General features: G+C 39.8%; 2 protein-coding genes across 2 annotated transcripts in view; one reads left to right on the top strand and one right to left on the bottom strand.

Moving 5' to 3' along the window:
* The window catches only part of LOC134537722 (adenylosuccinate lyase), a 96,671-nt gene that overhangs the window by 16,249 nt on the left and 53,340 nt on the right, over window positions 1-27,082 (bottom strand). The gene's annotated exons all lie outside the window — the stretch shown is intronic.
* On the top strand, window positions 369-25,317 carry LOC134537723 (protein snakeskin). Its single transcript, XM_063378472.1, has 3 exons — window positions 369-610; window positions 20,794-21,000; window positions 23,661-25,317. Exons 1-3 carry the CDS (start codon window positions 560-562, stop codon window positions 23,877-23,879), a joined length of 477 nt encoding a protein of 158 aa, XP_063234542.1. The 5' UTR covers window positions 369-559; the 3' UTR covers window positions 23,880-25,317.

Genomic DNA, 27,082 nt, shown 5'->3' with positions numbered 1-27,082 from the left:
TCACTCCTTCTTTGTATCCATACAAAATAGTGATAATTCAATAAAAATTATTCAATTTTATTCATAAAAGTATGCAATCATTTCATCAATGTTTTGTTATGACGTTGTCACGTTAAACTATCGTCCGTAAACCGACTTTACAGACAACCAATTTTTTTTTCGAAAGACGTTAGGCCGGCACGGATGCGTAATTACGTTATTAAAGATCTTCCGAGAGAAAGAGTTCGTTATTTGGACGCGGAGCAGAGTGAATCAGAAAGCGTTGCATGACTCAGTACCGGGAGAAGATTATTTTTTCCAAGTAAACACTCGCAGGAGGAGGGGGGAAGAGAGAGATGGAGAGAGAGATTACACATGAAGTGAGAGTGAGAGAGAGAGATAGCGGCGGAGTTATCGCCACGGGCACGCAGGCGACCAGATAACAGGTGGATCGACAACCACGGGAGGGGGATCACGCCCTGATAGCGCCGACGAACCTCTGTCGCCAGAGTCGTCGTTCCTCGTGTCGGCGGTGCGCAGATCTCTGCCCTCGGGTCCGAACCAGAAGACCGCCGTCGCCATGGCTAACATAGAGACGATCGCCACCATCTTCTTGAAGGTGCTGAAAGTGGTGAGTATGGTCGGCACTCTACACCAATGGCCACTCCGCGCCGTTCACGCCGCCATCTTGAATGGACGCGTCACAACGTTACTTCACTCTTAAATACACTTCTATTCCTTACTAAAAAAAAAAAAATCACGCAAGAATTTCACACAGATATGAACTCCGACCGCCTTCGAAATTCTGTGTCCACGTGCGGACGATCATCTCACAATAATCACGATTTAAAACAGCTTAGCCAATACTTAAGTCTTCCTTGGCAGCGTTTCATTTCCTGCTGTTGGGAAACGAGGCTACAGAAGAGCGTCCCTTCAAATCGAGACGCTATTGACTGGCTGCTGACGAATGGTGCGTCTGGGATGGAGTCGGAGTTAAAGAGGCTAGGCTGCCAGGCTACCTAATCATTGTCTGTGTTTTTTTTTTTTTGGGGGGGGGATGAATATAACTCTAATTTTTTGTTAGTGAAGTGAAAAACTGAAAACGCTGAAAAACGTTCAAATAAATGAAGACACGAACATCGACCACGTGATCTCGGCTGAACATTATTTCCCGAAACCAATCTAGGCAAACTAACAGGCCGATTCTTTACTGCATGTCATGATCAATAATTTATTCCCCAGAGTTCTTGCGCTGAGTTGTTAGGTCTATCCGTTTGTTATGACCTCGCTGACTGAGGGACAGTGAATCCAAGTAAGATAAAATCGATTTAAAGCGTTCCACAACTGGAGTCTCACACGCAAATCAATGGTTTGCAACTGATCGGTACGCTCAACGCTGACAGGAATATATATATATATATATATATATATATATATATATGTGTGTGTGTGTATGTGTGTGTGTGTGTGTGTGTGTGCGCGTGCGAGCCAGAAGATGTGCAACATCTTAACTTGGTAACGAGTAAATTCACGTGTTATCAAGTTGCAAATACACTTATAATACGGAACTCAGACATGAAATTTAAAGTATAATTCTTTAAAATAATGCCGAGCGTGATAAATATACTAAAGTTGTGTTTTAAACTACATTTCTTGACGCAAATCACACGTAGTTTGTACGCCCGCCACTAGAATTCGTTGCCAGAGCAGCTAAGTCGACTATCGAATCATTCGATTCGCAGAGCTAAATAAAGAAAAAGGATCCGTTAAAAGCGAAAAAAGACTTGACCATATACTAAAACTCGGATTTTGGCTTGATCTTCAACAAGGAATTTTATTAAAATACTAGCCATCTAGTTAAATTTCAAACAACAGTTAATACTATGAAGTTGCCCTTTGCTTTGTGAACTTTGGTTCGCGCCATCCGCCACAGATGGCAGCACCGTGGTTACACATTTCCGTTCCAAGCGACTTCCGTTCCATTCACGGAAATACTCATACCAAATGTCGTACATAAAAAAAATGGTGCTTTAAAGGTCACGTGTTGGATCCACTTTCTCTGCTGCTCGTTGCATACTTCCTGAACAAAGAGGCACCGATAAGGATAAGCGAGACGACAGGAAAGTAAACCAGTCTTCGACTCTACTCCCTGGAACGAAGCGAGCAGCAAGCTAACCAAGTCACCCACCACTGATTACCCTGTAAAACATGTCAAAATTATTACTAAAATATGAAACAGTAATAGGTTGTATGCCACATATTACGCCACCAATAAAAATCAAAAGGACATGACTTTGAATGACTCTAATTCAAATAAGAATTATAGTTTTCATTCTGACGATCAAGATGAAAATGCGTGCAGTATGGAGCAGTGAACCTTTTTAAGTGGTCTTAAGTCGCGCGAGCACTCCGCCAAATCACGGGTATGTTGAACAGTGACAATAAATAGCACTGCTGTGATTAATTCAGTCACACAAAAAATTCAGATAAAGTGTATCAATTACAGCATTACGGTCTATATGCACATTCGGTTTCGCGCATTTAACAGTCACGAACTGGTTATTCGTAAAAAATTCGAAAAATATGCTCTGAAAAAAAAAATCCTTTACAAATGAATGAAATTTAACCACTAGCCAACGTTTCATCTTATGTAAAAATACGTACACACCTAATTTAAATTTTTTTTGTTCAAATAAAATGAATTAAATTTGAACATTTTGTTTACACGTGATGTAAAAATGCTGTACAAAATACCAACGTTATCTTCAAAGATAATCGGTAATAAAGAAACGTAAAAACACATATATCAGATATTTTAATTTTATTAAGCGGTATAAGTAATGTTTTAAAATATACCTTCCAAAGTTAACCTATCAAAACAAAGTAGCTAAATTAATAAATTCAAAATAGTATTTTATCTAATAGGTGTTATAAAGACAAGTGGTGTTATAAAGCAATCAAAGTGGCAAATAAATTATTTCTAGTAATTTCAACTGCACTATCAGTATCTGTGAGGGGTAGAGGCTAAAAGCGCACTTTCATGTGAGATAACAAAAGGCGGTCTCCTACAAATCTAGCCAGAAAATGCAGAAGGTTTAAAGGTTTGGTACGCGAACTTAAGTTATAACCGTACATCGAAATCACATTCCAGAATTCATTCCTCTCCAACTGTGATGAATTATTCACTTTTCCTTCCATGTTTCTAGACCTAGGCGACTCTGCAGTTCAACAGAAACAGGTGTACAAAAAAAACTTTACGCGAACTGACAGATAATAAATAGCAATGCACGGCCGAGGCAAATTCTCAAAAAAGCAACGTGCGAGATGAGCACCCATATTTTCTATAAATGTTTACTTAAACTAAGTATTTTATTAAAATCTACACCAGACTCTTTCTCATTTTAGAATATTATTCATGACATTGTGTAAAGTAAACAATGTTAACTTTTTGTTTTAAATCTATTCAGAATATATTTAATTTATTTTATTAGTTTTTGAATGACTACAGTTGTAATACTTCTGTCAACCACACTATGTTTTGGCATTACGAAATATCTTAATGTGCGATCTCTACCTTAACGAAGACAAATTTTCAATATTAAATCATAAAAAAAAGCGGCAATGGGATGAACGTTAAAACCAAAATGGCGTCTCTCCATTCATAGCCCTCCTAAGAACTGCGGCGGTAGTAGAGAGAGATGTTCTCTGGCAAGGGAGCGCGGGAATATTCCCGCCGCACCGCCAGTTTCCCACCCGCAATGATAAGCCCCGAGATAAGGCCACGTATCCCGAGCACTTATCGTGACACGTGACAGAGCCCGCGCGCATACGTGCACAGCACAACACATTCCTGAAGAAACAGCAACTGAACCCAGTACATTCACAGAACCGTGACGCATCGCACACAGACTAATAACTACCCAGAATTATTTATTCATGTACCAAATAAGGCATATTAAGGTCATGGAAGTATTAGTCTATGGAGTGGGGTATTGTTAGCAATCGAATAGCATAACAAATCGTAGCTGTATAAAAGGAAGAGCCTATGATGTACATTCTGTATTGCACAGACCCGAACAAGCCCGAATATCTACCTTCGGCCAACTTCGTCAGTTTTTTTTGTTTATTACTTTACAAAATTGTGGATGGTTGGTTATGTTAGGTTAGAATAGCTACATTAAAAATATTGTCAAATCATTTTAATGCCGACGTTGGCCGAAGGTAGATATTCGGACTTGTTCGGGTCTGTGCAATACAGATCTAGTTATCTATCACCATATCTCCCCATCCCCCACTTTAGCAGGAAGTATAAAGCGTTGACGTTTTTTCGCATGCTTTCGTGCCTATTCACGACCAACTATGAACATGGTGGTCTGTCGTGTGGTTTATTGTCGACCAGAGCTCTGCCTATTTCCGCACCTGGAATGCTATCTTATCACACAGTTTCATGACAAAATGGCCGAAAGATAACGAGTAGCGATAACCTGGAGATGCGCCCATCACGAGATAGTCTCCACGACCCTACAACTTTCTGTAGACTTCCTTTTTTTTATTTCCATGAAACAAACATTACTCTACACTAACGTACTGTTACTACTGACCAACGAACTAAACAATGGATTAAAGTAACTTGAAAACGTAACCAGTACGTTATTTCATGCAAGTAAGTTTCCATTGAACACTCATCATGCCTTGATGCTAGATTACAATTGAGTACTTCAGAACAAACAGTAATAATTAGTCCTATACTTGAAATATGACTCTGTATACGAGTGTAATGTTTTTTTTTTTAAATTATAAATCACAAACCCTTACACTGATATAAAAAGTCATTTCTGTTAATTCTGATAATTATTAAGTATTCTTAAACTAGCCTTTAGCTTGAACACTGCAAGAACGTAGTTTCAATAGGTTCTTTTTTTCCCCGGGTGAATTCCGTAGTGTTGTTAGTAAAAACCTACGTAAGGTTGGAGGGGTCCTTCTTGGGTTGAAAATTTTTTGTGTGTATGTGTATATGTATGTATGCATGTATGTATTATATATATATATACACACACACAAACCAGAATGAACCAGCACCCAGCGCAGCGAACGAACACATTTAATATTCCGGTGTGAACATATTTGAAGTACTGGCCAACGACCTTTGTTACAATTACTGTTGCACTTCCTTGGGAATGTACTGGGAAGACGCCTTTCAAGGAGCCATTATCGTCGGGGTTAGATTACATTTAGTCAAATGGAAAATTTCATAAATTATTTTGCCTCTATTATTGTTTATATTTTTGCAGGTGATTTGAATTGAATCGATGACATAGTTAATTAAGAGTTTACAAATGTTTTTTTTTTCAAATAAATAACTGAACATTTAATTATTTTGACAAGATTAGCTGTAGGCCCATATATATTTCAATCCTAGTATGCATTGAGAGCATACAATCGTGTGGTATAGTTTTGAACTAAACGTTCTTATGCAACTTGTATCGCAAATTTTTTAGGATATAATTCATGAATCAACAAATGTTTCGTTTTCCCAAAAAGACTAGAAACCTGACACGAATACGTGCCTTTAGTTCATGATAATTTGGCCCTTAATCCTCTCAAAATAATTCAATAAACTATTATTAAATTGACGAAACCATTGGATCAACCCTGTTATATTATTTCAATAAGTGACCAAAAACGAAACTTCAGACGCAAAAACAAAAACCTTATCCTACTGATCCTCCGCCCCTCTTTTTTTAACACACACTTCACGATAAGACCTCGGTGTAGCCAGCTGGGATAGAATCTACGACCTTATGAATGCTAGTCAGGCATGACGACTAGTGGCGATCAAATAGATACTTAACCTTAAGTCCAACGCGCTCTGTATTACCAACAATCTCTCTCGGCTGACCGTGGGCGCACATGCCTGGAAGCGGCAGTAGTTGGAAATAGGGGGTTCAAGCACAGGCGGAGGAGCCAGGAGCCCGCCATCTTGGATGACGTCATCGGCGGCCATCTTGGATGACGTCATCGGCGGCCATCTTGGATGACGTCATCATGACCTTTGACCTTGACCTTTGACCTTGCTAATCTATGCTAATCTATGCTAATCTATGCCAATCTATGCCAATCTACGCTAATCTATGCCAATCTATGCCAATCTATGCTAATCTATGCCAATCTATGCTAATCCGTATGCTAATCTATGCTAATCTGTATGCTAATCCATGCTAATCTGTATGACAATCCATGCTAATCCATCCGCCATTTTGTATTTCTAGAAATTTCCACCAACTTCGAATCGTGACGTCACCGTTGCACTTTGTGTCACGGACGCCATCTTGGATTCGAATTTTTTTTTCGAACTTTTGAAATTCGATGTAAACATCAACCACCATCTTGTTTCGTCTGCTGGTGGCCGCCATCTTGTTTTAGTCTGCTGGTGGCTGCCATCTTGTTTTCGTCTGCTGGAGGCAGCCATCTTGTGACGTCATATAGTTCTGTTGGTCGCCACCAGATAGCAGCAGGGATTATTTTATTTTTTTTTCTTTAACTAAAATAATTTCAGTGCCGAGGCTGGGATTCGATCCATGGGACGTGAAAACGTCCAGGATGTCGTGGTTACGAGGCGGACACCTTGACCACTAGACCACGAGACCAATTGGGATATGGTGGAATAAATAATCGATATATGCCACGTACTGACGTCAAGTTTTATGATAAAAGGGGGGAGGGTGTCTTTGCCTTCCCAAATGCATGAAATTCAAATTATTATTATACCATCGCCATCTTTAATTCCAGCACAGACTACCAGATGGCGCCAAATTCAAAATATTAGTTAGGGAGTCGGCAGGCAGGTGTCGCATGCCGCCATCTGGGTTCTCAAGTTGGCTGGTAGATGTCGCTAGTATCGCGCGCCAAATTCAAAAATTAGTTGCCAGAGGCGCCGCCATCTTGGTTCTCAAGTTGGCTGGTAGATGGCGCCACCGTCACCATATTTTAGTTCATACAATCGATACCAGATGACGCCACCATCGCCATCTTTAGTTCCTAGTGTTGCTACCAGAGTGTGCCACCGTCGCCATCTTTAATTCTTAAAGTTACCGCCGGAGCGCGCCACCATCGCCATCTTTAATTCCTAAAGTCGCTACCGGATGGCACCACTGTCGGCCATCTTTAATTCAAGGTATTGTCGCCGGATGGTGCCAAGTTTGAATTTAAAAACCTACAAGTGTTATGCAATGTGTAACCAGTCGAGATAAGTTTGGAACCTGTAGCCATATTATTATTATTATTTATTAATGTATGTTTATTAAATATGATAGAGTATTTATAAAATATTGGTGTTGTGTAGAGTCTCTCTCTCTTCTTCTCGTAGTGGCAGACAGTTGTAGCAATTGTAGTCAGTTTGGAACCACTATACTACATCTCGACACTACTTAGAAATTATGCCTCCACTATTTTACCCGGACTTGGCACCGGGCAAGCATGGAACCAGAGGAGTAATGCAAGGGAATGGCTTTTCATTTGTTTGTAACAAACAAACCATCCATCCGATTACATTATCCCAAGTGCCATGCCTGGCTGTGTTACCCCCCCCCCCCACGAAGCTGAAAAATGAAAACAATTCCCATAAGAACACAAGGGGAGGGTAAATATGTGCAAACATTGAGGGAAAAATAACCATCGCTGAAACATACTTCCCAGCATTAATTACAACAAAAGATGACAGCAAAGAGGACGGGGAAGAGAAGGCCTAAATAAAAAATGTATAAATACATGTGATAAGCCTCCATTACCCAACGTAGCCATGGGGTAGCGTATGTATACCATCATCCTGGATAACTCTTTTGTTATCTGTCCAAGTAAGTGCTAGTTTGTTGGTGCACTCGGAATAGATATCATGGTGGTAGGAGCGTATAGATCGCACTTTTACACGCAATGTAGACTCCTGGTGTAGTGTACGTAGGTAGTCCTCAAAAGTGATTCGGTTTTTAATCACAGACCTTTGCACACCTTTGGCCTTCTTGGTTACAATGTCACTGCACTTTAGGGCGTACAGCTTAGCCCTCAAGCCGATAAATTCTGTCATGGGTCGGCCACAGCACTCATCTTTGAATTTCCCGATTACTTTAGAATTGGTCGCAGAGTGCAGGACATGGTTGGTAGGGTAACCACTCATGTCAAAGTGGTCTAACAGTGCATGGTCAGACTGCAAATCAGAGTAGAAATCATGAGTATCAATCTGATAAATAAAGCTGTCTGTATCCATGTAGGCTAGCTCAAGCCTATCATTATACCTGGGTTTCATCACATCATAATGGAAGTGGTACATCAAAGTCTTGGAGAGGTCAAGAACGGCAAATCCAACATATATTGGCTTGTCGAACATTATTGTCTCGTGCTGAAGGTGCACCAGTGCCAGACTCTGATCATAGACTGTGTAGTCTTTGAAGGTGGGGCGAGCCACAAGCTTGCGGAGGCGCTCTTCACAGCACACCAGCTCCATTACTTGCCTCTTACGTTTCGCCTCCATCAATTTCCCAAAAGTAGCATTATTAGCTAGTTTGAAAAAGTCTTTCTCAAAGTCGTTCTGTGCGGCTTGTCGTTTTCCAGTGTTCAATGCTATGTATGGCTGCAACCATGCTGACTGACGAAAATGTAGGACTCTATGGATATGAGTTAGGCGGAGACCGTGGGAAATTGCTTGTTTGAGGTTAATGTAATGGATAACGTAGTGGGATTTGTTGGAGAGAGTGGTGAGAAGTTTAGATTGGGTAGAATTGGGAGGACACTCATTCCTAGGAAGGAAGGGTAGATCCCGGTGGGACGGATGTAATTCTACTGGATACTCGACGTCACACTCCACAATGTAGCCAATATCACTATCATCAGGTATGCTGGTAAAATCAATGTTCGTATCATTGCTCCACTGAAAGTCACTGTGTGGTAGAGGGCAAGACATGGCCCAACCGTACAAATTGTTGGCATCTAGGTATGCAAGAGACGATGAAGGTTTGGTGGGGTTGTGTGTCTCAGGTGCATAGGCATTGTTTGCCACGCAGTGCCTTTTCATGCACTGTGCCACCCCACCTCGGATGCCTGACTCAACAAATAAATGCATGTCATAATCTGTGAGCAGGTCCAACCGAACTTGGGTAGTCTTGAGCATGGCATCAAAAGTAAATCCTGGTGCACTGACGTAATGCGCACAATCTAGACCATACGTGTCAAGACAAAGGCTGCGGAAGCTCTCGAAAACATCACATAAGATCAAAACATCTGACTTTAGGTATACATCGCTATACTCCCCCAATGTCGAGCAATGAAAGGCATCCCAGACGGTGTGTGCATGAACATAATCCTCATCGCTAATGGTAGAGTCGGTGAGAATGTTAAAGAAAGCCTCCTTGGGCGGTAGCTGTTGTTCGTCCAGACGTTCCCAGGAATCAATGTGATCATATGGGAATACTCCCTTCCGCATGACGAGCGACACACAGGTGGGATCGAAAAACTTCATGGTGGTGACAAACTGTGCTGGTGGTAGGTTATGTGCTAGTGTAGACAGGGAGCATGTCATGAATCTAAGAGTGTCAATGAACTGGACTGAGAACCTATCACCAAGCTTCTTCGAGAATGTTATCATTTTCTCTTCACTGTGTGGTATGATGAAGATCTCCTTAGTGTCATACCCAAGCTGCTTGACAATAAAGTGCTGGTCGTAGCCGAGATTATGGAAGAAGACTACTAGCTTCTTTGGTCTACGACGCAACATGTTACAGCCATTACAGGAAGGTCCAATGTAATTTCCTGTAAAATGATCATGATCCTTCACCCTATAGTTTGATGCAGTGAAGGGTTTGTGGCAGTAGCAGCATTGTGCTGCATGGTTGAAGGTAATGTACTGGGTCCGTGTCAGAGGTGTCATTGGGATGGAGGTAGCATATATATCCTTCACTTTGTTCCCAATTTCAACTATATCCTCCATGAACCTACTCGCAGCATCCACACCTCGGTATATAATCGGTTCCTGTGGCAGGTTTGCTGTAAGGTGTGTGGGTATACGAGCATTGTCCACCTTGATGTATATACCATAGCTATATGGCTCATGCTTCTGGTACTTCTCTGTGTATGCTATATTGGGGTCATGCTGACATGAGTCCACCTTGGTTAGCATGGCCTCGAAGTCTGCATACACAACTATAGGCAGTTTACCCATGTGGTGGAAGTTGGTGAATTCCAGCCTGGGTGGGTTTCCATCCTTGTCTGGAAGCGGCATTTCAACACGCACAGGTGCATGAGGAACACAGTACCTCCTATGTTGTTCCAGGCACTGTTGTCCCGTCATTCCAGTCACTCGGAGTTGATCATCAAATGATTTGAAGCATCTCTTACATATATATATTCTTTCATTGTGATTGGTTACCTGAGACCGTATCAGCCGTGAAAAGTCCGTTATGAGGCAGTAGTGCTTGTGATCGACATCGGATATTAGCAGAAGATCGAAATGCTGCTGCTTCTCTTCATCAACAACCCGAATTGGGACCACCTTATTCTCTTCACCGAGAGTATAGACATTAACTGACACGGTTGGGTTGTGTCGCTCAAAGACATTAATCTGTTTGACTGGTGTAGGGAAATCAAGTCCGTCAAAGTTAAATTGTGTCTCCAGGTTCAGGTATCGTTGGTCAACTCGACACACATTAAATCCCCCAACAAACTTGGAGATAATGGCCCACTTGAAACATTCTTGATCTTCGTTCTGGGGATTAAGTACAGCATGTTTGATAGCAATCGATGGTGGCAGAGGCAGATAGGAAGATGCACGCAGTGGGTCGAGCTTGCTGACACGAAGTTGTATGCACTTCACTGACGTCAGCGACCAGCCAGAACCTTTGCTCATGTACTCGTCCTCCTCCTTACAGATGTTCAAAATACTATTTCGAACAGCTATAGCAACATCATCTACATTGTATAGAGGGATGTTGGGGGTCTTGAAGGCACGCAGGTCTGCACTGTCGTCGAATGGTGCTGGTTTTGCATAATTGCACTCGAGCCACATATTAAATTTTACGGCCCCAGTTGCCTCTACAATCTCAGTTAGCTGCGCAACTATTCTATCCTCCATCGTCTCAAGATATGTACAGATATCCAATGAACGGTCGAAATTGTTCCCGGCTACGAAGGTGCGCAAACTACCACTGAATGCACGAGCCACTTCAACGAAATCATTATTATTATTAATATCTTCTGGCTCAATGGTTGATGTGGCCTGGGATGTTGAGGTATTAGGCAACACCATGGGTTGAACTGCTCTAGAAGTAGAGGCTTGCTGCTCATCACTCACAAGCATTGTGCACCGAGTCGGGAGAGCTGGAGTCGTCGCCGCAGACCCACGACATACCAAGCGGTGTGCTGCTAAATTGTCGCGCCGGGCAAAAACATTTCCGCACTTATCACAAAGAGCATTAACTGCTCGAGCCTGGTTTCCAGTACAGGAATCCTCATGCCTACGAGCATCGAAGGTCCTCGTAAACTGCCTGTAGCAGTACCGACAATGCTTGCTGCGAGATGTATGTGTGCCGGTACAGATCTTCAAATGGCGCTGTAGGTTACCCCAACGAGCAAATGTAGTGCCGCATTTCTCGCAGAGGTGCATTTCTAGGTTAGGTGCGTCTGCACACTGTCGTTCATGACGTAAGGCATTTTTCCAGGCCGTAAATAACTTCTTGCAAAAGCGACAACTAGGACCCATCGCGCCTACCCCTGAACTAACTGAAATATCAGCAGACGTGGATGATGATGATGATGATGATGCTATATCTCTTGCTATCAGCTCCGGATCCTGCAGAGAAGCCTCGATGCGGTTCGACGGAGAAGTAGATACCTACCAACGAAATACTAGTTAAAATACTATTTCGAAGAATAACCAGCAGTCACTTGCATAAAAACAGATGAAAGTGTATAAGCAGGACCACCAACTTGTTAAAAAAAATTTTATGTATTACTGAGAACTTGACAAAAAAAAATGTGTCAACAGTTTGAAGCTGTAATATTTCCTGTGTAAACATAAGCAGGTCACACTAGCTTTATAATAATTAATTGTACTGGTAGGAAATGTGTGTACTAGCCGACGAGACTCTAACAGACCGTCTACCGCTACGTGATACAGTGCTAGGTATCGTGCGTGAAAAAACTTTATTCATTAAGAATATATTTGTAATGAAATACGCAGCAAATGTAAATAACGAGTTAACAAAAATATAAATAATATTTATGATTTAATAAGGTATGGGACTCAGTAATATCGTGCGCGATGTAAGGAAATGGACTCGCAGTGCATATATAATTTCACGTAGCTCTGCGCTGGGTCAGAGCACTAATGGAAACCTTTCAGAAGGTATGTTGAAGCTCCCCCCCTCCCCCCACCACCACCTCTCTTACACCACTCTCTTCAGACAGGCGGCGCGCGCTTCATGACAGTCTGAGTCGTGTCCCGACATGTCTCGAGCACCCTATGCTGTCAGGGGAGCATTTACGTATAATGAAAGGAAGTAGCTCTGCTGTTTTATTGCTGGAATACTAGACATACTTCCACTGATATTTAAAATAAAAACATAATCTATATAAATTAATGTATCGCTGCTCATAGCATAGTGTGCTGCCAACTATGCGTCCTTTTCCTGTATGTGGCCAGACACTTTAGGATATATGATTTCAGCATAAGTACAACAAGAAAAATATTACTTCCTAATGTGGTCCCTACATTGTTCCCAGGGTATCGTAAATGGTTTCATGGCTACAACTGCATGTGACACTACATAAAATAACAATCACAAGTGTAATACTTTTTACAAGTATGTGTAGGCTTCTGACTGTGGCGGACTGAAGGCTCGTGCCTGCAGTAGGACGTTAACACAGACTACGTATGCATCAGTTGAGACGTGATAAAATTACAGGTTACATCAGCTGAGGCGAGGTCAAAGACTTGTCCGTACCCTATAGCATAGGACCGATGCCTGAGAGCAGCGGTATATATGTAAGCCGCTAGGATATTACAGTACATTATGTAGACGTCAACTACCACTCAAGTCAAAAATGTGTTTAATAAATACGAAAATAACTATTCTATGGTCAAAAATGTGTTTAATAAATACGAAAATAACTATTCTATGTGAAAATACACTAGTATGAAAATCCATATTACTCATGCTAGAGAATAAAACTGTGTAAGGACATGCACAATAAATTATAAAAACTAATAATGAGCCTACTAGTGTTACATTGGAAATAATTATTTAAAATAAATACATCTTAATTTGTGGCTTGTCAGAATAAATAAAGTCATCGGTCCCCCCGAGCATGTCTGGCATTTGGTTCAGTCAGGGAAAGAGGACTGAGCATGGTTGCTTACGAGATTATGGCTCGCAGACAATAATGCATGCGATACTAGAATTGCACTTGGACGTAACGTATACAGTAAATGTGACTATGAAAGATTTCAATATATAGACATAGTGAACAACTTTTTTTTTGTAATAACATAAAACTGGACGAGATGGGTATCGAACCGCGCACTCCAGACTACGGAGCGCCATGTCTACCAGATAGGAGCACAACACTGTAGCTACGAGTTGCAGAGGGGATCAATGTAAACAGTTTACAACTAACCTACAGACGTGTTAGGAATAAAGCATAAGCGTGCACGATTTGTGTTGGATTTCACCAGTGTGCTTCTACTTATTCTTGAGACGGTAATTCTCCGTAAAGTTTTTTAGATATTAGCCACCACGACACTCGTGATTTGATGTGTGTTGGTATATATCGTAACAAAACTAGTAGATACATGGTTTTTGCAAAAAGAGGAAATTAACTCTCGCTAATGAATTATTTTTAGGAAATATGTTTCAATTTTAAAATATCTGAATGCACCTGAATATATAAGCTAATATAGAATGCAGATCGATGCCTATAGTGTTATCGAAAGGTTGTAGATTTTTAGAGCCGAATAATCTGACTCATCGTAATGATTGCTAGACATTCAAAATGTTTTTAATTTTGAGTTAAATTTAAAATCTAGATGCTTGTTGACGCCACAGTACAGACGTTAACAATATAGATTATTTTTAACTACTGCTTTTGCTTCTTGTAAAATAAATAAGTAGTTGCAAACGAATTTAGTTATTACTATAAGCCGTTAATCTTCAGCCGCGAATAGTGTTACTTCACAACTAATGAAATGCACGAATGACAATACTTTAATATTAATGTGACATGGATCTGAACAATGCACTGTTATACTAATATTTCTTTTATAAACGGGGTGCGGGCATCTTACCTCAGCGGTGAACTGAAGACGTGGACTAGTGGACTGGTAGAACTCGATCATGAAGGCACGGTACAAATGGTTGGAGTTGCGCTCGCTCGAGTATATAAAGGATTTCTGTGTGTGACGTCAGTGAGGTCATGGACGAGTCACTAGGGTGGGTTCACACCTGAACGTTCATTTGATGTGTTAGCTTTTAAAAAAAATCGAGTAAATTTATACTGGTTTCCAACACAGGTTCTAAAGATGATGACTGTTTATAAATATATATTTTTAAAAACATTAATTTTTTTTTATATGTTTAGTGGTTTAATTTTTAGTATTAATGCATACCAGTAGTTTCATACATTATAAACTAATGGTATGCATTATTGAACTTCCTTTAGACATGCGTATTACAAAATTAATTTCGGATTTGTTGGGTCTGTTCATTACGAAGGACCTCGCATGAAACCACCTTAAGACTGACCCGTCTCCCACAGGCAGTCAACAAAATTCCTTACCCCGGAAATACTTTTTCCGTCCGGTCGCTGGCCTGGCATGCTGCTCCGAACCGTTGACCTCAACCTGCGTTTCAAAGCATGCACTATTTGCTTTAGGGATTTTTACACGAATAAATATTAATTTGAAGTTATACACTTTGGGGGTTTACTTAAATTAAAGTCGAGAAATACATTCATTATTTTTATTACAAGAAAGTCGACATATACTCGTGCAACCACAGATTGCAAATAATAATAATATATTTTTAAAAACAAGCCATTTATAAAACTTTTAAAATTAAATTTCTCGAGTTACAAACATTGTAATTTTAAAACAAAAAATATTCCACTTCATAAGTAAACTGCGTATGGCTCAGAGCATACTGGTGGTACGTGGTTCATTGTATACAGTTGGCGCATGAGTCTTATTTAATATTATAATAATTAGTTTCACGATTATGACGGAAACAATGTCATACAGTTGTACCAACTTTATTGTTGTGCAACACTTTCGTTTTTTTTTCAAAAATGGTTCTCTTGCATGTATTTCATAGATGTCACGTGGTACTAACTACCGGGTTCGTACAGAGGCTTAAAACTATGTAGGTTACATTGCAGGTAGTTGCATGAAGCCCACCATACTTGATTACTTTCTTCCTCAATGGTGTGGTGAATAAGCCCGTCACACTGTTCCTTCCAACTAATAACTGCCTCCGGATCGGTGTTGCGCCGCAACTCGCACCTTACTGAGGAATAGTCTGGTTCCGAGCTTATAGTTTCAGTCGCTGATGCAGCCTTAAGCGCTTCTAATGTTGTAGGGAATGTACTGTCAGGTCTTAGATAATGGACGACACAATCTACCTTGTTGCAGGATGTCTCGATGATGTCCGGAGCCTCCTCGTCACAATCACTGGTCCAGTGATGACCGAAGTTGCAGACCTCTAGTTGAAAGTATCCATCCTCGGTGATGTAGTTCACACGGCGAAATCCCGACGTTACTTCCGCATACTTTGCAGACGGATCGAACGGCATTTGCTTGAATTTGTAGCAGCAGCACTATACCCACTCGACTATGAGTTGACTGCTGTGTCTAGGGTGTTGATGTCAATTTATACCGTTAGGACCCCCCTCCAGTCCAGTCACATGTACCGTTGCTTCCGTTGTTGTCCCCACCGCCTTGCTGACGCCCTCCAACATTCCAACGCGGTGATCAACCATCCAAGCCCTAAGCATGCTTGCATTGTGTCTTGAGATCGGACCTGGACATGTATTATTGCACGTGTACAATTTATTTAATTCTTTCAATGATGGACAGTCATATTCTGCTTGTACATCTAATATTAGCACATGATGCTTACAAAAGCTAGCCAGCCACCGTTTCTGCTCTATTCCTACAACCAATACAGGTCCGGTCAGATGACTTGTCAATATGTTGGGTATTGAAGCATAAGGAAAGAGTCCGTGTTCCCAATGAACTGACCATCAGCTGTCACGAAGAACACACGACGGAATCCAGACGTTACCTCTGCATACTCAGCAGACGGATCAAAAGACATTTTGACCACAGTACACGGGTACTGGATGAGATCTATGATTCAACTAGCTTCTTCAGGATCGTTGTCCTCAAATTTATATCACAGTACAAAATTTAAATATGGCCGCTGGACATGTTATTAATTTGTCAACATTTAATTTTCAAAATATTATTTAACTGTAAAAATTAAATGCAATCATTAAATTAAAGATTTGTCTGTTATCAAAGAAACATGTACAGTATACTTAATGCTCTAAGATGTAGATGTTATATAGAATAAAATAATGTTTAGTTGGATGAAGAATATTTATAAATTGTATTTTATGATTTAATAAAATTTAAACAGTTGATATTAAGAGGTGTATCTTAATTTTTGTAACTTAGTTCTGTATCGGGTGCAGATGGAGAATGAGTGTTTAATTGAGTGTTGATTTTGAATATGAATGTCGAATTAAGTGTCGATTTTTGAAAAATGAGTGGAGAGTATTTATTTCCATACATTACAACATTTAAAGTATGATTATCGCACAGGAATTGTCTCATGTCATTTATGAAGTTGGGTAGTCTAAATATATTTGGTTATTCAATTGTTCTAGCTCCTGTAGCATACGCCTGTTTTGTCTGCTGTGGGAGTGACGTCTGTGCTTGGGAAGAGGCTTTCACAGCAGCGCGTGTTCGGGCAGGAGGAAACACGCAGAGCCACTCAGGGTGTTTGTGCCGTCAACCATAGGCTGCGCCGGGTTTTTGGAATGTGTTGTGCAGGATATTTCGAGCGAGTTCTGGGGCCTCACAGCATCGCTCCACTAACGTGGTAGTCTGCTTCTAACCACGCTCTCATCATCATGGCTTCATCCAGCGACAGCGAAATGGATGATAGTAGGGAGCGATCCCGCAGCCCTCTGCATACTTGGGATAATGTAATCGGATGGATGGTTTGTTTGTTACAAACAAATGAAAAGCCATTCCCTTGCATTACTCCTCTGGTTCCATGCTTGCCCGGTGCCAAGTCCGGGTAAAATAGTGGAGGCATAATTTCTAAGTAGTGTCGAGATGTAGTATAGTGGTTCCAAACTGACTACAATTGCTACAACTGTCTGCCACTACGAGAAGAAGAGAGAGAGACTCTACACAACACCAATATTTTATAAATACTCTATCATATTTAATAAACATACATTAATAAATAATAATAATAATATGGCTACAGGTTCCAAACTTATCTCGACTGGTTACACATTGCATAACACTTGTAGGTTTTTAAATTCAAACTTGGCACCATCCGGCGACAATACCTTGAATTAAAGATGGCCGACAGTGGTGCCATCCGGTAGCGACTTTAGGAATTAAAGATGGCGATGGTGGCGCGCTCCGGCGGTAACTTTAAGAATTAAAGATGGCGACGGTGGCACACTCTGGTAGCAACACTAGGAACTAAAGATGGCGATGGTGGCGTCATCTGGTATCGATTGTATGAACTAAAATATGGTGACGGTGGCGCCATCTACCAGCCAACTTGAGAACCAAGATGGCGGCGCCTCTGGCAACTAATTTTTGAATTTGGCGCGCGATACTAGCGACATCTACCAGCCAACTTGAGAACCCAGATGGCGGCATGCGACACCTGCCTGCCGACTCCCTAACTAATATTTTGAATTTGGCGCCATCTGGTAGTCTGTGCTGGAATTAAAGATGGCGATGGTATAATAATAATTTGAATTTCATGCATTTGGGAAGGCAAAGACACCCTCCCCCCTTTTATCATAAAACTTGACGTCAGTACGTGGCATATATAGATTATTTATTCCACCATATCCCAATTGGTCTCGTGGTCTAGTGGTCAAGGTGTCCGCCTCGTAACCACGACATCCTGGACGTTTTCACGTCCCATGGATCGAATCCCAGCCTCGGCACTGAAATTATTTTAGTTAAAGAAAAAAAATAAAATAATCCCTGCTGCTATCTGGTGGCGACCAACAGAACTATATGACGTCACAAGATGGCTGCCTCCAGCAGACGAAAACAAGATGGCAGCCACCAGCAGACGAAAACAAGATGGCGGCCACCAGCAGACGAAACAAGATGGCGGCTGATGATTACATCGAATTTCAAAAGTTCGAAAAAAAAAATTCAAATCCAAGATGGCGGCCGTGACGAAAAGTGCAACAGTGACGTCACGATTCGAAGTTGGTGGAAATTTCTAGAAATATAAAATGGCGGATGGATTAGCATGGATTAACATATGGATTAGCATGGATTAGCATATGGATTAACATATGGATTAGTATGGATTAGCATACAGATTAGTGTAGATTGGCATAGATTGGCATAGATTAGCAAGGTCAAAGGTCAAGGTCAAAGGTCATGATGACGTCATCCAAGATGGCCGCCGATGACGTCATCCAAGATGGCCGCCGATGACGTCATCCAAGATGGCGGGCTCCTGGCTCCTCCGCCTGTGCTTGAACCCCCTATTTCCAACTACTAGCGGCCTCCAGCTTGTAATGAAAAGGCACCCTTAGAGTAAGTATGATGGTAAGGGGGGGGGGGGGGGGACTCGAAACCCGTCGTAAAATATTTAATGCACTCGATGCGTGTATTTTGTATGCGGCATGCAATTTTAAACATCGGTCTCACACGCCATGAAGGCCATTTCATTTTCTTGTCTTTACTATCGTTTAAAGGCTCTTCCTAAAACGTTCATCATGGATATTTACTAAACTAATAAACTTCGCTTCATCAAAGCGTAGTACAGCTAACCCACATTATTAAAAAAAACCTCGTTAATACAAAACTCTCATTAATACAAAAAGGTTTCACATTCCCTACAAATTTTATAGGCTTTATAGTCCTAAGTACTTTGTTTGATACAAAAGTATAGATATTACGTAATGCAAACTTGTTTTTTTTTTTTCAAGGGCAAACAAATACGCGTGGAATAAAATTGTATGTTAAAACTTGATTTGACTCTGATTGCGAATTACGTAATTATTTTGATTTAATTTTGTAATAGCTTGGTTGATACAAACATCGTTATTGGAAATTGACAATATTATGGTCCCTTCAGGTTTGTACTATTGAGGTTTAACTGTATGCAATTGATATAATTCCTGAAGTAAAGGTGATTAGCTGCTACAAATATTTTACGCTGAGAAGTCTTTGGCGTATATAAATTATTTTTTTTTTTTGGTAATGGCTAAAATTGTAATAATACTGTTAACATGCATTTTGTTATGGTCTCTAAATGCGTGATCCCTGCTTTAACGAAAGAAAATTTTAATAACTACGCGATAAAAAATTGTATGGGATAAAAACTGTTGAAACCTTCGGGTCCTATCTCTACCCCTTAAGCCCGTTCCACAATGATGCGAAAAGTAAAAAAGAAACGGATCACGGAAACGAAAGATATTTACGTTTCGATATCCGTCTGACGGTTCCACAGTGCACTGAAACGTAATAAACGTCAACAAATGAGAATTTGTTTCGAAGTTTTTTAAAGTATTTAAAACGTAAACAAACATGGCTATCAGTGCGGCCAAATTCTCGGCTTTTATTATTGTCTCAGGAGCGCCTACGTAAATGACAAAGGTGTACGCAAGGGGGGATCTCCCCCCTTCGAAATCCTAAAAGAAAACATCATTCCCGCCAACAAAAGGAAAGAGTTAGAAAACAAAAAGAGGATAAAGTGGTTGAAATAAAATTCTGCGTGTGCTCCTGGTAAACGGAAGAACTAATCCGCACGGATCCGTGTGTCCGCATACGTGCCAAAGTTTAACGTATACGTTTACGTGATCCGTCTTCGTGCCATGGGCCTAGCCAGGACTTGTGGATGAGGTGAGCCGAAGGAAGCTGTAAGAATACATGTTTGATGTGTCTGTTTTCGGGGATCTGTTAGAGGGGTTAGAAGGGATGGTATGGAATATCACCCTGATAAGAGAGCGGTCCTCCTCCAGTTTTTTTTATTTTTAATATGATGCTTTAAAACCTATTTTGAAACTATCTGAGGAACCTTATGTGCTTTTTTTCAATAGCTTAAAATCATAAACATAAAGTGTCACTTATTGTAATAAATTTTCACCTTCAACTTACGAACAACATTTTTGGTTACAAATTATCCACGGATCTTCGGTAAATTTATGGACGCTGAATCCAAAAGAATACCGAAAGAATATCTTTGGTATATTAACATATCTTTCAAAAACTCGTTAATTAAAACTATTATTTTGTCCACGTGTGTGTTTATTAATTTGTTAATAACGTAAAACGCACAGCTGGAAATCAAAATACTATGTAGCTTCTACGAAGATTCAGAAAATTTAAATTAACGCTTTGTCTATTCGAAGTTGATTCATTGTTGAAAAGACCATAAATTCGCTGTGATCTCCAACAGAGGAATGACAGTCTCTAACTCCGCACATCCCACTGGTCATGTTAATCTTGTTGATGAGTTGCCCCGAGCCTTCACTGACACCGCGGCCGGCCGGCAGGTGATGATCATCATCATCCTGGTGCTGTACCGCACGGGCTACGACGGCCGCTTCCTCGGCGTGGGCGGCACGTGGAACCTGAACGAGGAGAAGAACCCCGACACCGAGATCATCGCCTCCGGCGTGTTCGTCGGCTACATCATCTACACGCTGGCCGTCGTCGTGTCCTACTGCTTCGGCACCACCGAGCAGAAGAAGACTCTGGTGGTGAGCGGGCACACACGCGGGACTCCTGCCCTCGTTCTGCCCTCGTTCTGCGTGGGCTGCACCGGGTCGTTACCACAACGCCGAACGTACAACAACGCCGAATACCATAACGCCGAAATGCCAAAATTGACCACAACGCCGACAGCAAGAAAACCGCTGTGTACCACAACGCCGAATTACCACAACGCCCGAAAAAAATGATTTTGTGGGGAAGGGGTGCCACAGGAGCAAAATGAAAAAAACAACTGAATGAATTTGTGTGCTAACCTTACCTAACCTAACCTTTGTGGCAGTCCTGCAATGGCATTTTTAGGCGTTAATGTATTTCGGCGTTGTGGTAATTCGGCGTTGTGGTAATTCGGCGTTGTGGTAATTCGGCGTTGTGGTACACAGCAGTTTTCTAGCTGTCGGCGTTGTGGTCAATTTTGACATTCGGCGTTATGGTATTCGGCGTTATTGTACGTTCGGCGTTGTGGTATTTCGGCGTTGTGGTGCGTCCCCGTGAGCGAGTAGAACTGGACTCCTGCCCTCGTTCTGCGTGGGCTGCGTCCAGGGACGTAACTAACTAACTAACTAACTAACTAACGTAACTAACAAGCTTACAAGTCGAAATGTTATAGGTACTATTAAGTAATGATAATGTGCAACTTAAACTATTATAACATTTTAGTTTAAAAAAAAAACTAAAAAAAAAACTAAAAAAAAACACTCTTTTATCAGCTACACACTAAAAAGTTAAAGAGTTACACTATCCACTATCCTCCTGGCTCCAGATGGTACTAAATTACTTTATTGTCAACCGAATTACATATACTTGCAAAGTTTCAAATCGATACGACAATTATAAGTAGGCCTAGTTGAAAATCGACTTCCAATATTTGTTCGTTAGGTAGTTAGTTACAAGTGAAGCTAACAATAAAGTTTTAAAATGCCTATGCATGCCAATTTCATGTTCTTATCTAGATTAATTAGGATTATTAAAAAAAAAAAATTATGTAACCGCCCATGAAAATATTTCACAATTTATGCAACCTATTGTGTCATATAGTAGCGAGGCTAAGGACATATTTTCGTCTTGATTTGAAAATACAGGGAGGAGCTAAACTGCCAGTTGATCCTCACTTTAGATACTTACTTGAATACCGTACTGTTAGAAAAATAAACGCTGGAGGGCAAACGAACTGTTTTATTTGCATTGAAAGACACATACATATACATGGATGTCGTCAAACATTTAGGAAACTGGTATTTTTCACGTGCTATCCAACTCGCGAATGTATTAAAAAAATATAAAACGACTGAAAATAAATTACATTTTTTTTCCATCTAAGCTGAATAAAAAAAAATATTTGGAATAGTGGAATAAGTGCGTGGTTGCGAGTGGGGCGTTGTCAGGAAAGGTTTTAGTTTTTTGGGTTTTGAAGAGAGAGAAAAAAAAATGGCGCCAAGATGAGTTCTTTCCCCTGGTTGACACTAGTGTAGTTACGTCCCTGGCTACGCCTTCCGCGACTTCTGAGACCAGGCAGTGCGGTGGCTTAGCTTTAGTTGTAGTCAATACCACCACATTACAGCAATATAGCCACAAACCAAATGTCCTTAAAAGCAATTAATTTTCAGAGTCGTTAACTTTTTATATTTTGGTGCAGTTTTTTTTCTTCAGATAATTGTTGCGCCATATTGATTATACGCCCAAAACACTGGCTGAAGTGTAGTGCTTGCATTGTGGAAACAGTTTTAAATGAATTTGTTTAATGACGGAGATTGCAATTCATACTCACCAACCATCACCATCATTTGCGGAATGTTTTAAAAGGAACAATATGGCGATGACGAAGTTTAAAAGGGACTTCAACTACGTCACAACCTGCCGTCTCGTGGCAAATTTCTAACTCCATGTGATCATCTTCCGTGAACAATATAGAGTTAAAGGGCGCCGCCTAACTGGGCGCACATACGGTGCACGAAGCTTCAGGAAAAACACCGCGATTTGAAAACTGCTCAAGATATCACGAGTGGGGTCTGTTTACGAAATGCATTTAAGAATTCGCTCAAGGCCCATAAGTAGTTTGGTTTCCGGATTATGTTTTTAAACTGTATTTTTTTTCGAAGAGTTCAAATCGTTGGAAGGCGTGTTTTCAGAGTAATTTTTAGGCATAATACGACTGGTACAGATTCTTGAAAGCACTCACGGGACTTGCGTTTCAATTTTATCTTTGCTTCTCAGCAATGGCGTAGCCAGGATTTGTGTATGGGGGATGTTAAGAAGCATGCGCCCCCCCCCCTCTCCCCGTATTAAAGAGGGGGTCCGGGGGTTCTCCCCCGGGAAAATTTGGATTTTAAGGTGTAAAATAGTGCTATTTTAACAGTTTTCGGTACTTAAATTTAAATATTGTAATGGTAAAATTTTTTTATTAATTTTTAATATGAAATTTGTTTCAGTGATGAATAAGAAATTTAATCAAAGATTTGGTGCTAAGGCGGGGGGGGGGGGGGGGGGTTGAACCCCTAACCCCCCCCCCCCCCTGGCTTCGCCCCTGCTTCTCAGTCATATAATGTTATGGTTACCGCTGAAATGCCATAGACTTGCGCTAGAAGCACCGGCGAGGGTCGCTGACACAGATACGCCCCTGACCAGGCGGGGAACGACGCGCTGTTTCCAGGACGTGATCATGAACGTGACGGGCTGCATCATGTTCATCGCCGTGGGTGGCACGGCGCTGCACTACTGGCACGGCTACATGCCCGAGAACAAGTTCCTGTCCTTCTCGTCGGAGCGCGAGGTGGGGCTGGCGCTGGGCAGCCTGTGCGTGCTCACGGGCGCCGTCTTCCTGCTCGACACGGTGCTCTCCTTCATCCACTTCTCCAAGGCGCAGGAGTAGCGGAGCTCGCTCCGTCCGCCCGCGACCTCCTTGGCGGCATAGAGTGACGACGTCGTAGACCCGCCTCCTTTCTACCGCGCGCGGCACAACATTCTAACCATGCATTTCAACGTAACATGTTGGGACTATCAGTTACATAAATTTAACATCATATTGACTGAAAGAAAACAACAAGAATTCAAAAGTGTTCATATTTTATATAACTTTTTTTTTATCCTTACGAGTTGTTAACTTACTTATTTTATGCAACATAACCTAAATATTGTGCTCTTTTTCGTAGTGCAGTGTTGTGCATCTTTAAAGCATTTTAACATATGAAAAGGATAGCTGCAATTTTTACGGCTTTTTTTTTTACGTTTAGTAGTCCGAGCAATTTGATTGATGTTACGCACTCAATTTCATATACTTATAGACAAATGTATGCTCTTTGTACTAACGTTTTTGGCCCCATGGTGAACACATCAGCAACAACAAATTGGTGACTGAAAAATAACTTAAAACAAAAAACTTACTACTTTTTAAAAGATAAAAATAATAATAAAATTAATTTACTAATTGGGATAGAATGAAAATATACCTCCTTTAAAAATAAAAAGTAACTGTGTGTTAATCACAATCAAACTTGGGATCAATAATGTGATCAAGCGCACAGTTTCTTCTCCAGTATGATTTCTAACATACTGAGTGTTTAGTACTCATGCCATCCAAGTGACGGTAACTTAATTTAAGGAGTGAACACGCCATTTGAAAGTTTTTGAGCCATTCAAATATGTACAAGATTTTTTTTAATAGTAATAATACACTACTATGACAAAATATAACGAACATTTACTTCCAAGATATTTTAAAATAAAGAAAATATATTTTAAGCCAAATTGAAGTAGAAATAGAGAAACACCAAAGAAAAAATAGTTTTAAAACATAATAACATGACATATAAATGTAATTTTTTGCTATAACGAACTCTTTATGTACTATTTAAGACTTATGTATTAAAAAATACATAAGTATTGCCAGGTTAAGTTTTTTATATGTACTTTTGTAATTCGTATTAAGTTTAAGCACCAAGCGAAACTTAAAATCATAGATGATTATATTTTTTTGTGTGAAATTTTCCTGCGTGGATGCATTTATTATTAAAATAAATAATCATATTGCATGAAAATTTAAGTAGTTGCCAACTTTAGACATTTATAGTTTATTTGGATAAAGAATATATTAATGTTATTTATTTTAGAGATCTCTACAAAACAAATCAAATAATAAATACTATTCTTCTGTTTTTTTTTTGTTGTTTTAGTTTTAGTGCTATTTAGTACGAAGTAAATGTCACGTTTAAAACAAAATCTATGTATTTTCATACATTTAAAGTGTTTATGAAAACTTAAATTTGTTGTCTTAATTTTTTAATAAAATAATTAAACACATTTTAAGTGCATTCAAATCATTTATATATAACGAAAGTAGGCGATGCTTATGTTTGAATTATATTAAAATATATCAGAAAATGATAATCCTACGACTTGTCTCAAAATCACTAAGTCTGTAACCCATGTGCAAAATTAATTAGGTGAAATTCGGTAAAGTATTCGCAAAACGCATGTCCATGGTTTAACAAACAAGCTTACAAGTCTAAATGTTATAGGTACTATTAAGTAATGATAATGTGAAACTTAAACCATTATAACATTTTAATTTTAAAAAAATCTTTTATCAGTTACACATTAAAAAGTTAAAGAGTTACATTATTCACTATCCTCCTGGCTCCATATGGTACTAAATTACTTTATTGTCATCCGAATTACATATACTAGCAAAGTTTCAAATCGATACGACAATTATAAGTAGGCCTAGTTAAAAATCGACTTCCAATACTTGTTCGTTAGGTAGTTAGTTACAAGTGAAGCTAACAATAAAGTTTTAAAATGCCTGTGCATGCCAATTTCATGTTATCTAGATTAATTTGGATTATTAAAAAAAAAATGTAACCGCCCATGAAAATATTTCACAATTTATGCATCCTATTCTGTCATATAGTAGCGAGGCTAAGGACAAATTTTCGTCTTGATTTGAAAATACTCCATACAGTTATGGCTGTGTTGGATTAGATGACTTTTCTTGTTTGTCATTCTTAGTAAATATGACGCATGGTAGGACGTGAGCTTATCAGAAACTGCTGCCGTCCTGCAATGTCGTGAATGTAAACATGTTTCTACTACTTAATTCTCTTGGCTTACATGGACGAACTGTAACTCACGCGTTCTACTGACACGTAGTCTGGACTAGCCCATTAATAAACCAAATTTTTAAAAACAACTAAAATGTATAAAATAATTTCTCTTAGCTCCATACAGATTTATAAAACCATTCAGATTCTTAGCCCCATACAGATTTTCCTGTGAATTTTTAAAACCAATTAAAATACTTGTAAGATTTAAAACCTGGAACACATGCAAAATATAACTGATGCATGATTATTAGTTCATTGACAATTTTATTGCACTGCAAATGCTGTGAACTTTTGTGTGAGTTTTCTCTACGACAGCAACTTCTTACACTCCTTACTCTTATCTATTGCATGCGCCCCGTGTTTATCGATTCAAAGAAGTATTTTCATAGGTATTAAAAATACACAATCACAAATTTTCAGGACAATCTGTATGGGGTTATAAATCTGAATGGGGCTAGAAGAAATTATTTTATAATTTTTAGTCAGTTTTAAAAACGTGGTTTATTAAAAAAAATTATTAAATAATTATTTAATTCTTTTTAGTCTTGCGTTTACACTGTAGCCCAGTTCTGAACTATGTTTAAAGTTTAAATTCGCTAGCTCATCGGTAAGTTAGTTTAAAATAGATTGCAAAATTTGTACCGAACAGACAAACAACAGAAAGACAATAAAGCTAGTTAATAAAAACACGATAGTAAAAAAGGCGTCAAAAATAACGTCTCTGCTTCTGGTGGCGTTTAATTATCAACAAAAAAACTAGTAAACAACTCTCACAGCTTGAAGTGATTTACATATGTCGTTTCCCTCCGCCTCAAACGCCTTGTGTTAAATCACTATGATTATTTATACATTTTGGAAAATAATAAGTTTAATGTCGTAATATGCAACATCCAGCACACAGATATACTTCAGCAGACGGAAATTTGTTTTTAAGCTAATAACTGAAACTTCTGGGGAAGATAAGCCAATAGTT

Source organism: Bacillus rossius, chromosome 12 (assembly GCF_032445375.1).
Source record: "Bacillus rossius redtenbacheri isolate Brsri chromosome 12, Brsri_v3, whole genome shotgun sequence".
Lineage (NCBI taxonomy): Eukaryota > Metazoa > Arthropoda > Insecta > Phasmatodea > Bacillidae > Bacillus > Bacillus rossius.
Note: the sequence above shows the minus strand (reverse complement) of the source record. Positions and strands in the feature narration are given on the sequence as shown.

What these genes read in the sequence shown, in the direction of transcription:
- LOC134537723 (XM_063378472.1), top strand. Translation starts at nt 560, where the DNA reads ATGGCTAACATAGAGACGATCGCCACCATCTTCTTGAAGGTGCTGAAA. An exon ending in TCTTGAAGGTGCTGAAAGTG is followed by an intron (nt 611 to 20,793) that starts GTGAGTATGGTC and finishes GCCGGCCGGCAG; the next exon opens with GTGATGATCATCATCATCCT. An exon ending in AGCAGAAGAAGACTCTGGTG is followed by an intron (nt 21,001 to 23,660) that starts GTGAGCGGGCAC and finishes CGCTGTTTCCAG; the next exon opens with GACGTGATCATGAACGTGAC.